Consider the following 14,322-nt stretch of genomic DNA (forward strand, 5'->3'; position numbering starts at 1 on the left):
TGGGGGGAAGGCTCAGCAAAGAAACAATGGCCTCTGCCAGCACTTCTCTCTGGGAGAAAGCTGCCCCTCCAACTCTCATTAGACAGTTCTGTTCCTCTCCATATGTCCCTGGTGCCTTTCGAGATGCTTCCCCTGTGCTGGAGCTCTGAGTGAGTGAGCCAGAATAAGTCTGTGTGTGGGCCCTTAAAGAGGGATACCTGTAGCCTCCCTCTCACTCAGCCACAATCTCCACTGGTTTCTACAGCAAGAAGTTATGAGGACTTCTCTTCCTGGAACTGGACCTTGGGCTGGGGGACCTGGCGTGGGGTGAGACCCCTTGCTCCTCAGTGAAGACCTCCACATCCAAGACATCCCTCCTGATTTTTAACCACTATATGTGGTTGTGGGACCAGCCTGTTCAGTGTCTCTGCCCTCCTATCAGTCTTCACACGACTTCTATATATCCTCAGTTGTAGGACTTCTACTCTGCTAGATTTCGAGTGATTCTGAATGATGATTGTTCTGCAGTTTAGTTGTAACTCTCATGTGGTTGTAGCAGGATGTGCATGCCATGTGTACCTACACCGCCATCTTGACTGGATGCTTTATTGTTAATAAACACAACAGAAACTTCTCTATGTCAGAACTCATCTTGGAGCACGGACTCAACCCCCATGACTCCACGGTTGATCAGGGTAACTGCCAGAGAGATACGAAGGTGTGTGTCTTCACTTTGAGAGTGAGAATGGGTTTTGTTCTAAAGCAGGTGAAAGTCTTGGCTGAGATCAGAGCATGTATGCTCTCCTGTGCTTATGCCATGTAAACAGCAAAGCATGAAAGAGGAAAGCTCTGGGTGCTGCCTTTCACAGTGTGGGGGGCAATCTTCCCGCAGATGGCCCAGTAGAAACAAACATTAATAACTAAGTACGGGTCTTACTAAGAAATCATCATCCTAGCATTAGGCATCAGGGTTCCCCGATGCTAACTGTCCACCCCAAGGACCCTGCTGAGTGTGTCAGGAAAACCTGCTGCTGTCCAGCACTACTGAGTGGGCTGACCGCGTGTTGGCGACAAAGAGCCCCAGCGAGAGCCAGAAGGAATCGAGGATTTCAGTGCTGCTGGAGATTAAACAGCCCGAGAATGGCTTTGTGCATTAACTTCAGGGGACTCAGGTCTTGCCACCTAAAGAGTGACACCTGATGCCTCAATTGTAGGGTAATAAATCCTCAGTATACCGCGATCTCAAGTAGGCTGCTGGGAAAGGAAGAGAAACCACATCAAGCTCATAAATGTCTTCCTTTCTGGGGACTGAAATACCATCTCTGGGCACTTACATTTGTGTGAATAGCAAATTTAACACTTGAGACAATTGAAGTTTCATGAAATAATGAGTCCTCGACCTCATTGACAAAGCACCCTGTGAAGAATACTATTATAACCTGAATTGACAGCAGCAAAGGTATAACATGACTAAAACCAAGTGGTGCCCCCAAGATTTCAGATCTGGTACTCAGGAAAAAAATCCCTAATAGGTCTTTTTTTGGTAGGAATGAGGAGAGAGAACTAAAACAAGTATAGTTGGATGGCAACAGAAAAAGAGTTTCTGGTCACTTATTTCTCTAGCAATTAAAAGACTGAATACATATTAAAAAGAATGACCTTTAGCCCTGGCCGGTTTGGCTCAGCGGTTAGAGCATCGGCCTGCGGTCCCGAGAGACCCGGGTTCGGTTCCCGCTAAGGGCATGTACCTCGGTTGCAGTTTGTCCCCGGCTCTGGTCAGTCGTGCAGGTGGCAGCCACTCGATGTGTCCCTTCATGTCGATGTTTCTCTCTCTCTCTGTTCCTCTCTCCCCCTCCTACTCTACCTGAACAAAAAATGGAAAAATGTCCTCGGGTGAGGATAAAAAAAAATAAAAATAAATAATAAATAAATAAATAAATAGAATGACTTTATCAGCATCAATAAATATTTATAAATCATAGCAAAGGGGGTCTCTTTTGCCTTTCATAAACAGTGATGACAGCCATGGAAAGAGCCACAGTGTTTCGTGAATACACATACAAGACTGTGAAACAACAATTTTCTTCTGGATCCACTACAGGAAGGATGCCCTTGGGCTATTGGCAGAGCCTTCTTGCCCATATTTCCCACGTGCGGCTCAATATATTGCATGGGAAGAAGAACCTGTCCCCTCCCTCCCTCTCTCCCTCCCTCCCTCCCTCCCTCCCTCCCTCCCTCTGTCCCTCCCTCCCTTCCTTCCTTCCTTCCTTCCTTCCTTCCTTCCTTCCTTCCTTCCTTTTAATTGATTTGAGAGAAAGAGAGATTTTTGTTCTCCTTACTTATGCATTCATTGGTTGATTCTTGAATGTGCATTGACCAGGGATCAAACCCACAACCTTGGTGTATTGGGCCAATGTTCTAACCAACTGAGCTACCCGGCCAGGGCCACAACCTGTCATAATTGAAATACAAAAAGAACGTTTTCTATATTGGAGCACCACAGGTAAAACAAAGTGTATAGCGGCTCATCAGAATGTGTCCAATCCTCCAGAAAGCTCAAATCCTAAGGAGCACATACTCTAAATGTCTCATTATAAGCCATTCTTACTTAAAAGTCTGACATGAAAAGCAATATTGTTTATTAATGTTTTAAATAGTCTCAACCTGATCATTATAATGAGATCTCATTCAAAATAGAATATCACTTAATATTGTATAGGAACAGGAAGAGTCTTAGTGATTATATTGGGAAAGTGAAATAGCAATAGCAAGCTAAAGCAAACAGTTTGAGCAAAAGCATGACTTAATTGCTTTAAGCTTTTTTCTCAAATTATCTGGGTAACTTGCTTATTTAGATTAATGTTTTATGGATACAGAGCACAGAGATTTCGTGCACGTGTGTGCAGGAGGGAGGAAATGTGTGCACGTATGTGACATGCTGATGCCGATGGCCACCTCACTGTTTTCAGTGAGCGTCTAATCAGTCTTTCAAAGGCCTCTTTACTCGGCCAGGTTTTCACAAAGTGATGAGTGCTTCATTCCTTGGGCAATACTTCTAAATGGCTTAGCACAATATAGTTACATAGTGCATCTATTATATCAGGAGTACATTTTGTTGTTACAGTACTTTGAAAAGCATAGAGACTATTGTGAAATTGAAATATTTCCCCCAGATGTTTGATTGCCTAAGTACAGGCTATATTAAAGAACAGAAGCAAAACAACCCTTGTGATTTCACAGACATCCTATCGCAGTGCAGACTCTTTTACAATGCTCTGAATAAAATGTAATTTACTTCTTCTGGTGAGGAGGTCATTTCTAGCTTCTGAACTACATGAGTAAAAAGATCTGATAAATGAATTGTATGTCATACTAAACTTGTGCTTGGTTGGTAAGGCAAATCATTAATGTTTTTTCTGGTTAATATTTCTTAAATAGTCATATTAGTTAAAATAAACTTGACTATTTTGAGGTATATTTGCACTTTCTTTGTACACAGCTCTTTAGAGGTCAAGCTTATCCCCCCTCCTCGAATTGGTAACACTTCATTTTATAACGTTTAAGTCAAAGACTTGTCCTTGATATAAGGCCCATTCTAAACTCTCTATTTCTTTCTAGAATATTTATAATCTAAAGTCTCCAGGAGGAGACACTCAGCTAATTCCCTTCTCATTGTCTGAAATTAACAAAGGACCAGTTACCTTCCTACCAGTCTCAACTCCTAGTTTGATAAAAACTAATTTAAAATTTGTGAAGAGTGCCAATCTTTTAGCTTTCCAGTAACCAAAAATATCTTTTTGGAATTACCAGGAACACTGGTCTCAACATGAAAGAGCAAAATCAAGTAATGTACCAAGAGTTCAATCTTCTGAAACAACCAATGGTCAGCAACCTTCCGGAAAACCAACCAGGCACAAGATTCGAAGACAGAAGAAATGCAGTCATGGCCTGAAGTCGTTGGTGACTGAAGAGCTGCTTTTCAGCCAAGTTAACCAGAAAAACACTGCTAGACAGCCACAGAATCAAAATAAGCGTATCGATACTTCAATAAAGCATGAAACAGTTGTAATTGTGAATGTTCCTAACAGCAATTTACAATACTCAAGTGCACTTATGAGCCAGGATCCAAAAGCAACCTCCAATAAATTTTCTCCACCACAACAGACTTTTGACAAGGTAGTACATAAAAACACCACTAGCTATCACTCAGTGATGGGCTTTAATAAAGAAAGAGGATACAAAGGCCAAGAAGAGAAAAGATTTTCATACCAGCAGCCACACATCAACACTCTTTCCAATGTGGACTCGAACTACCTTGATGAACTTACGACGTCACAAGTGCCCCTGGGTCACAAAGGCTCTCAGTCTGTTTCTGACTTAAATGTTAATAGAGCAACTGAAAATAAGAAGCAACCCAAACAAACTCTTCCAGAGACAAAGTATAAGAACTTGGAAATATTATGGTAAGAATGCTTTTCTCTCAAGTGGTTTTCTGGAGGAGAAATGAGAGGCTGCTGGAGAAAAACGAGGAACAGTGGGAAGTTGCAGGGGCAGGGGGTCATGGGATGGTCAGATGAAAGGAAAAATTCACCTCACAACGTCCTTGGCTCTAATATCTGCCTAAAATAGTCCACTTTTTATGTATTTATTTTCTTTTTTCCTGTCTCTTCTGCTTTCTCCACTCTAGTTAAACCATTAAACCAGAGGTTGGAGGGATGGGAGAAGGCAAGAAGGACAAGAGACCCAGTCAGGAAAGGTCACTAGATTTTGAGGGTTACAATAATGTTTGGAGAAAACAAATTATCTCCGACACTATAATGCCCTACCCTAAGAAAAGAATCTAAAATACAGAAAAATATATAGGCATAAAAATATCATTTACAGAAATGACAACCTCAATCTAACAATAAGGAAATGTCTATTTAAATTGTGATATTTAATATGATGTAACTATTAAAAGTTAGGGTTAGGAGGAAATGTTTCTATAAATAGAAACTAGTAAGATGCAAAATCACACTGAAGGAGTTTGTGCTCTGCTATATTAAAATGTGCACAGAAAAAGGAAAATGTCAAAAGTGGTTGCCTGTGGTAAGAGAAGTTGGGGTTATTTCTTGTTGTTGTTAATCCTCACCCAAGGACATTTTCCCATTGATTTTTAGAGATAGTGGAAGGGAGGGAGGGAGAGAGAGAGAGAGAAATATCAATTGGTTGCCTCCCACACCACCCTGACAGGAGCTGGGGATCAAACCTGCAACCCAGGTATGTGCCCTTGACCAAGAATTGAACCTGCGACTTTTTGGTCTGCAGGCCGATATTCTAACCACTGAGCCAAACTGGCCAGGATGATTGGGTTATTTTCAATTTCTTCTTTATAATTTCTGAATTGTTGAAGTTCCCTACAGTGTAGATTACTTCTACAATCAGAGAAAAAGGAAAGTTATTTTAAAAATCATTTCAGGAGACATGTCATAATACCATTCAATCAAATGTGTGTAATACACACCTGATATATGCTGAATATGGTGTTAAAATGCTATAGAAGATAACAAAGGTAGTATGATGCATGGGGGTACCTTCAAGGAACTTATTTTCAAAGTCAGGAGACAATTGTTCACATATGAATCGATCAGAAGACAGTTAAGAGCTACAATTGGAGGTATGGAATGTGCATTCAATGAGATTCAGTTAGTTTCCTAGAAGAGATCATGCTTTTTCTTTTTTACCTGGCTTTAAAGGGAGTGCTTCTAACATTTTTACCATTAAAAAATAATATCTAATTTTTGGCATATAAGGAGGGGAGATAGGTAGGAAATTTCCTCCTGTTCCTCTTCCTTTTGGAAAGGTTTTGCAAATCTTTTTCTGCCTCAATTGAAAATTTTTCTCCCTCTGTCCTTTAGTGTGGTTAAATATATTAACATTTTCTAACATGCACTACCCTTTTGTTCCTAGGATTAACCTAACTTGTCATATTGTATTTTTAATAAATGTCTTGATTTGATTTGTCAGCACTCTGGATTCAACATTCACATTCATGAGCAAGATGGGCTTAAAGTTCTCTCTCTGCCGCTGGCCCCATCAGGCATCATCAGGATTACACAGCCTTACAAAACGAGTTGGGGAATATTCCCCTGTTTACATTCTCCGAGATCCTTCTATCACTTCAAGGTTTAATAGAATTTTTTGTAAAACTATTTCAGTCATGTGAATTTTTTGTTTCACTTTGTTCTGCTATTGTTTGTAGGCAGATTTCAACTTGAAGCTACTCACATTTATTGTGACACTCATATATTTAGATTTATTTCTACCATCTTGACTATTCCTTCTTATAAATTTTTTTCTTTTCTCCTCAGCCGAGGACATTTTTGTATTTATCTTCAGATAGAGCAGGAGGGAGAGAGGGAGGAATGGAGAGAGAGAAACATCGATGTGAAAGGGACACATCGAGTGGCTGCCACCCACACGACCCAACCAGGGCCGGGGACACACTGCAACCAAGGTACATGCCCTTAGCGGGAACTGAACCCGGGTCTCTCTGGACCGCAGCCCGACAGTCTAAACACTGAGCCAAACTGGCCAGGGCTCAGGTGTACAATTCTATAATACATTATCTATGTATTGCATTTTGTGGTCACCACCTCAAGTCATTTATTCCCCCTTTACCCTCTTCTACCTTTCCTCACCCCCTTTCCCTCTAACAATCACCACACTGTTGTCTGTGTCTATGAGTTTTGTGGGGTTTGTTTTCGTTTGGTTTGGTTGTTTTTTGCTTAATCCCTTCACCTTTTTCACACAGCCACCCAAACAACCTCCCCTCTGACAGCTGTCAGTCTGTTCTCTGTATCTATGATTCTGTTTCTGCTTTGTTAGTTAATTTTGTTCATTAGATTCCACATGTAAGTGTAATCATATGGTGCTTGTCTTTCTCTGACTGACTTTTTTCAATTAGTATAATACTTTCCAGGTCCATCTGTGCTGTCGCAAAGGTAAGATTGCCTTTTCTTTCTTTTCTTTTTTTTTCTTTTTTTACGGCCAAGTAGTATTCCATTGTGTAAATGTACCACAGCTTGTTGTTGTTGTTGTTGTTGTTGTTGTTTATCCTCACCCAAGGATCTTTTTCCATTTATCTTCAGATGGAGTGGGAGGGAGGGGGAGAGAGAGACAGAGAGAGAGAAACATTGATATGAGAGAGACATCAACTGGTTGCCTCCCGCATGACCCCGACCAGGGCCGGGAACCGAACCACAGAGGTACGTGCCCTTGACTGGAATTGAACCCATGACTCTTTGGTCTGAGGGCCGACACTCTAACCACTGAGCCAAACTGGTCAGGGCTACCACTGCTTTTTAATCCACTCATCTACTAATGGGCACATGGGCAGCTTCCAAATCTTGGCTGTTGTAAATAATGCTGCAATGAACATAGGGGTGCATATATTCCTTCAAATCAGTGGGTTGGGTTTCTTTGGATATATTCCCAGAAGTGGAATCCTGGGTCATAAGGCTGTTTCACTTTTAATATTTTGGGGTAACCCAATACAGCTTTCTACAGTGGCTGCACCAGTCTGCATTCCCACCAACCCTGCACAAGGGTTCTATTTTCTTCACATCCTCACCAACACTTATTGTTTGTGGATTTATTGATAATAGCCATTTTAACAGGTGTGAAGTGATATCTCATTGTGGTTTCAATTTGCATTTATCTAATGATTAAAGATGTTGAGCAACCTTTCATATGTCCATTGGCCATCTGAATGACCTCTTTGAGGAAGTGTCTATTCAAGTCCTTTGCCCATTTCTTTTCTTTTTTTTTTATCCTCACCCGAGGACAGTTGTACATTTATTTCAGATAGAGCGAGAGGGAGAGAGCGAGGAAGAGAGAGAAACATTGATGTGAAAGAGACACATCGACTGGTTGTCACCCACACAACCCCAACCAGGGCTGGGGACAAACTGCAACCAAGGTACATGCCCTTAGCAGGAACCAAACCTGGGACCCTCTGTTCCAGAGGCCAATGCTCTAACCGCTGAGCAAAACCGGCCAGGGCACCCATTTCTTAGATTGTTTTTAGCTCTTATCATTGAAGAATATGTTCTCCTATTCAGTAGGTTGTCTTTTCATTTGTTGATACTTTCCTTTGCTGTGCAAAAACTTTATAGTTTAATATAATCCCACTTGTTCATTTTTTCTTTTGTTTCTCTTGCCTGCGGTGATATATCAGAAAAAAATATTGCTATGAGAAATGTTCTAGATTTTACTCCCTGTGTTTTCCTCTAGGAGTTTTATGGTTTTGAGTCTAACATTTAAGTCTTCAGTCCATTTTGAGTTTATTCTTGTGTCTCATGTAAGTTTGTGGTCTAGATTCATTTTTTTTGCACCTGTCAGTCCAATTCCCCAACACCATTTATTGAATAGACTGTCTTTACCCCTTTGTAAGTTTTTGCCTCCTTTGTTAAATATTAATTGACCGTAAAGGCATGAGTTCATTTCAGGGTTCTCTAATCTATTTCACTGATCTATATGTCTGTTTCTATGCCAGTACCACACTGTTTCGATTAATATGACATTTGGTATAGCTTGATATCAGGTAACGTGTTTCCTCCAACTTTGTTCTTCTTTTTTCAGTATTGTTGTGGCCATTCGGGGTCTTTGATTCCATATAAATTTTTGGAATATTTGTTCTAGTTCTGTGAAATATGCCATTGGTATCTCGATAGGAATTTTGTTGAATCTATAGATTGCTTTGGGGAGTATGGATATTTTAATGATGTTAATTTTTCCTATCCATGAACATGGTATATGCCTTCCACTTATTTGTATCTTCTTCAATTTTTTACCTCAGTGTCTTATAATTTTCTGAGTACAGGTTTTTTACATCTATATTTTTTATGCAATCATAAATAAAGTTGTTTTCTCCAATTCTCTTTTTGATAGTTTATTATTGGTGTATAGAAATGCCACCAATTTCTGAATATTAATTTGTAGCCTGCTACTTTTCCAAATTCATTTGTTGGATCTAGTAGCTTTTTGGTGGAATCTTTAAGGTTTTCTATGTGCAATATCATGTCATCTGCAAATAATGACAGTTTTATTTCTTCCTTTCCAATTTAGATGTTGTTTATTTCTTCTTGTTGTCTGATTGCTGTAACTAGGACTTTCAGTACTATGTCAAAGGGGAGTGGTGAAAGTGGACATCCTTGTCTTTTTCCTGATCTTAAGGGAAACACTTTTAGTTTTTACCCATTGTGTATAATGTTGGTGGTGGGTTTGTTACATATGGCCTTTATTATGTTGAGGTATGTTCCCTCTATTCCCACTTTACTAAGGGATTTTATCATAAATGGGTGCTGGATTTTATCAAATGCTTTTTCTGCATCTGTATATAATCATGTGGTTTTTATCCTTCATTTTTTTTATGTGATGTATCACAATTTTTTATTTGTGGATATTGTCAAAACTTGCATCCCCAGAATAAATCCCACTTGATCATGGTGTATGATGGGGTTTCTTTTTTGTTTGTTTTTATTTTATCTTTATTGTTGAAAGTATTACAGATGTCTCCACTATTTTCCCCCAGTGACCCTCCTCCTCCCTGCAATGTTTTTAATGTGTTGCTGGATCTGGTTTGGTAATATTTTGTTGAGCATTTTAGCATCTATGTTCATCAGGGGAATCGGCCTTTACTTTTCCTTCTCTGGAGTTTCTTTTTCTGGTTTGGAATTAGTGTAATGTTGGCCTCATAAAATGAGCTATGAGTCTTCCCTTATCTTGAAAATTTTGGAATAGTTTGAGAAGGACAGATATTAGTTCTTCTTTGACTGCTTGGTAAAATTTACCTGTGAAGCCATCCAGTCCAGAACTTTTGTTTATTGGGAGGTTTTTTATTACTGCTTCAATTTCACTACTTGTAATCTGTCTATTCAGATTCCCTGATTCATCCTGCTTCAATTTTGAAAGATTGTATGTTTCTAGAAATTTATTCATTTCTTTCAGATTGTACAATTTGTCGGCATATAGTAGTTCATAATATTTTTTTACAATCCTTTGGTTTTTTTTTTTGGTGTCAGTTATTAGTTCTTTTTTTTTTTTTTTTCTGATTTTATTTGGGTCCTTTCTCTCTCTCTCTTTGAAATCCTTGCCCGGGGATGTGTTTTTCGCTGATCAGAGAGAGGTAGGGAGAGGGAGAGAGAGAGAGAGACATTGATCGGTTGCCTCCCATGCCACCCCTGACCAGGGATCAAATTCACAACCTAGGTAGGTGGACCAACTGGAAATTGAATCCGTGACACTTCGGTACATAGAACAACATTCCAACCAACTGAGCCACACTGGCCAGCATTCTCTTTCTTTCTTGATGGATATGGTTAAGTGTTTATCAATCTTGTTTGTCTTTTCAAAAGCCAGCTCTTGGTTTTATTATCTTTTGTATTTTTTCACACTTTATTTCATTTATATCTGCTCTGATCTTTATTACTTCCTTTTTTCTTTTAATTTTTTTTCCTTTATTGATTTTAGAGAGAGAGGAAGGGAGAGGGAGGGAGAAATGGAAACATCGATAAGAGAGAATATCGACTGGCCACCTACTGCATGCACCCCACTAGGGATTTGGCCTACAACCTGGGCATGTGCCTTGACTGGGAATCAAACTAGCGACCTCTTGGGGCATGGGATGACACTCAACCACTGAGCCACACCAGCCGGGCTCCTTCCTTCTCACATTGAGCTTTGTTTGTTATTCTTTTTCCAATTTAAATATAAATTTAAATTGTTTATTTGAGACTTTTCTTATCTCTTGAGGTAGGACTGTAATGCTATGAATTTTCCTCTTAGGACTGCTTTCACTGTGTCCCATAAGTTTTAGGTTGTTGTGTTCTCATTTTTATTTGTTTTAAGGTATCTTTTGATCCTTTCCTTGATCTCATTGTTAATCTATCCATTGCTTAGTAACATGTTATTTAGCATCCATGTCTTTTGTGTTTTTGTTTTTTCTTGTGATTTATTTCTAGTTTCATACCGTCATGGTCAGAGAAGATGCTTGATATGATTTTAATTTTCTTAAGTTTATTGAAACTTGTTTTGTGTTCTACCGTGTGGTTTATCCTAGAAAATGTTCCACAGACACTCGAAAAAAATATATATTCTGCTGCTTTGTTGTAAAATGCTCTGAAGATATAAATTAAATCCATTTGACCTTGTGTGTCATTTAAAGCCACTGTTTCCTTGTTGATTTTCTGTCTGAAAGATCTATCCAATGATGTCAATGGTATGTTCACATCCCTTACTTTATTACTATTGATCTCTCCCTTTATGTCCACCCAGATTTGCTTTACATATTTAGGTGCTCCTATATTAGGTGTATAAATGATTACAAGGGTTATATCCCCTTATTGAATTGCCCCCCTTATCATTGTGAAATGACTTTTGTTGCCTCTTACTATAACCTTTGTTTTAAACTCTATTTGGTCAGATATAAGTATTTCTACCCCAACTTTTTTGTTTTTTCAATTTGCATGAAATATCTTTTTCCATCTCTTTAGTTTTAGTCTGTGTCTATCTTTCATTCTGAGGTGGGTCTCTTGTAGACAGCATATATATGGGTCTTGTTTCTTGATCCATTTAGCTACCCTATGTCTTTTGATTGAAGCATTTAAGCAGGTTATATTTAAAGTTAATATTGAGAGGTACATATTTATTGCCATTTTATTCTTTTGACTGTGTTCATCTGTTTCTTTTTCTTTTCCTTCTCTTCCTCTTCCTTTTTATAGTTATTATTATTATATTAAAAATGGCACTTTAACAATTCTTGTAATACTGGTTTGGTGGTAACAAACTCCTTTCGCTTTTTTTTCTTTTTGGTCTGGAAAGTTCATTTTGTCTTCAATTTTAAATGATAGCCTATCTGGATAAAGTAGTCTTGGATGTGGGTTTTTACTTTTCATCACTTTGAATATTTTAATGCCAACCCCTTCTGGCCTGAAATATTTTTGTTAAAAAATCAACTGACAGTCTTATGGGAGGTCCTTTGTAGATAACTAACTGTCTTTCTCTAGCTGGTTTTAAGATTTTCTCTTTGTCTTTAACCTTCTTCATTTTAATTATGATATGTCTCAGTTTGGGCCTCTTTGGGTTTATTTTCTTCAAGACCCTTTGTGTTTCCTGGACTTGTGTGTCTTTTTCCTTCACCAAGTTTGGGAAGTTTTCAGTCATTATTTCTACAAATAGGTTCTCAGTCCCAATATGTTCATTAATGTAACCATTGAGTTGTACATTTTAATAAGGGTAATTTTCATGTCTATAATTTCTATTTGATTCTGATTAAAACCTTCCTGTTCTTTTTTCCAAATATGTTTCTCAGAGTTTTGACTTCTTTTTTCATATCTTTAACTATTTTAAATATGCTTACTTAATGAATATTATCTAATATTCTATTATCTGAATTTCTTAGAAATATGCTACTGCTTTGTGTGTGTATGCATGTTTGTCTGCTAACTTACATACTTGGTAGAACATTTCATCATATGTTCTAAGATTTTGGATGTGAACTTATGTTTAGCCATCTTGTCTGTAGACTGCTAAGCAGATTTGGGTGAGAGTGTATCCCTCCAGAGAACTTTTTTATTTGTTTACACCAGTTACTACAGAGGTATCCCTATTCCAGGATTATCTTTATGTTCATTTCTTTGTGTTAAATTGCCATGATTGTGTGGGCAAGGTTAATTTAAACCCCAAATATTTTACCATGGAAATTCACAGGATTTTTTTTTTCTAATTCAGAGGCTAGACCAAGACTGTCAGGCTTGCCCTGTTGTTTTTCAAGGCTGGTGAATGAGTTTGTCACTAATCCACCTTTTCATTGAGATGTAGCTTTTCGAGGGTTACAGACTTCATGTAGTATCTCAGTTCCAATTCTCTGCTCCACATGGGGCCATGATCTCAGATGTCCAGTGCCAGTGTTAAATGTTAGAACTCAAGCTCTTAGCTCTAAAATTTCTCCCAAGAAAGCCATAGCTTCAACATATACAAAATCGGCTTTAGTTTTAGGGTTGTGGTTTTTTTTTCCTTTAGTTTTGGGTCTTTGAAGATTCCCTGCTTCTCTTTAAAATTTAACTGTATATTGAAAAGGATGTTTGTTTAATTTAACCCAACACTTTGGGTATTTTGGAGTGGAAAGTTCTTTGATTTTTCAAAATGGTGTTCTTTCTCTATTTTAAATACATTAAATTATAGTTATAAATAAAAGCTAGAGTACCCTAAAAAAAAATAGAAATATTTTAAGATAAGAAATTAATGTATTTATGAAAAGGTTAAGCTAATGGTCATTAATGTGATTTACAGAGTAATAAATACATCAAAATAATGGTTCATAAAGAATTTTATGCTATGTATGTATTCAGGTTTCATTAACAGATCTGTGCTTTTTGTCCACTAAGGAAATTCCATCCCTCCTCTGACAGCCAACCGGCCAGAGCGTCCCCAGGCGCACGGCTGGGGCAGCTCATGGAGCAGCACCAGCAGGCCTTGGCGCAGCTGACCGGGGTGCAGCCCAGGCCAGAGGCCTTCGCCGGCATCACCTTTCCACCCATATTGTCGAGAACAGAAAGCGAATCCCAAGTCAATTCACAGAGAAGCCATAGAAACCAAATGAAAATTAGTCGTACCAATTCTGAAGGCTATCTGTCTCAACTCGGAGAAGGAAAACAGCTTAGGAAAAGCAGAATGAAGGTAATAGACGCCTTTTACCAAATAACCTTTTAACTTTGATGATACAGATGGGCCTTGATTGTCATTCCATCATCACAGCCCTGGAGTACAGATGGCCACTGCTGAGCTCTGCCACACGGGATGGCCCCATCCAGAGAAGTTCTTTACCTGCCCTGGCTGCTGCCTGGACCTCCCTCCCCTTTTTCCTCCAGTGGTTGCTCCAGGGGTGCCCATTTCCACCTCCTTTTAGCTCCCGCTCAGGGAAGGGCCTACATTTGCACAGAGGCATTAGTCCCCCTTTGGGCAGAAGCTTAAGCATCATGCCCTCAGAAAAGCTCCCCACATCCCCCTCACCCACGGTCTGGACTGTCTCAGGTCGTTCTCATAGCCAAGAAGAGGAGGACATGGGGGGAGTAAGTGGAAGCCCCTGTTGCCACAGCCTGTTCCCTCATCCACACTGTCTCCCCAGCACTGAGACCCGCCCAGGCCCACCTCCCTCAGCTCCTGTGTGGGACACGCCGGCCAGCCACTGACTGGGCTTCCTTCCAAATGTCTGCTAATCCTCACTGAGGTCTTTGATCACAGTAAGACTCACCATTACTAGCACCTTAGTGCACTTAAATCCTTCCGACTGAGTTTATGTTG

At 39.2% G+C, this 14,322-nt stretch overlaps 1 protein-coding gene across 1 annotated transcript in view; it reads left to right on the top strand.

Annotated features, from left to right (window-relative positions):
- The window catches only part of JHY (junctional cadherin complex regulator), a 124,446-nt gene that overhangs the window by 97,816 nt on the left and 12,308 nt on the right, over positions 1-14,322 (top strand). The window contains exons 3-4 of the mRNA XM_036276991.1: positions 3,790-4,442; positions 13,407-13,698. Of these exons, the coding sequence (XP_036132884.1) occupies positions 3,790-4,442; positions 13,407-13,698 (945 nt within the window). The remainder of the gene's footprint in view (positions 1-3,789; positions 4,443-13,406; positions 13,699-14,322) is intronic.

The sequence above is a fragment of the Molossus molossus genome, unplaced genomic scaffold, assembly GCF_014108415.1.
Source record: "Molossus molossus isolate mMolMol1 unplaced genomic scaffold, mMolMol1.p scaffold_m16_p_22, whole genome shotgun sequence".
NCBI classification, from domain to species: domain Eukaryota; kingdom Metazoa; phylum Chordata; class Mammalia; order Chiroptera; family Molossidae; genus Molossus; species Molossus molossus.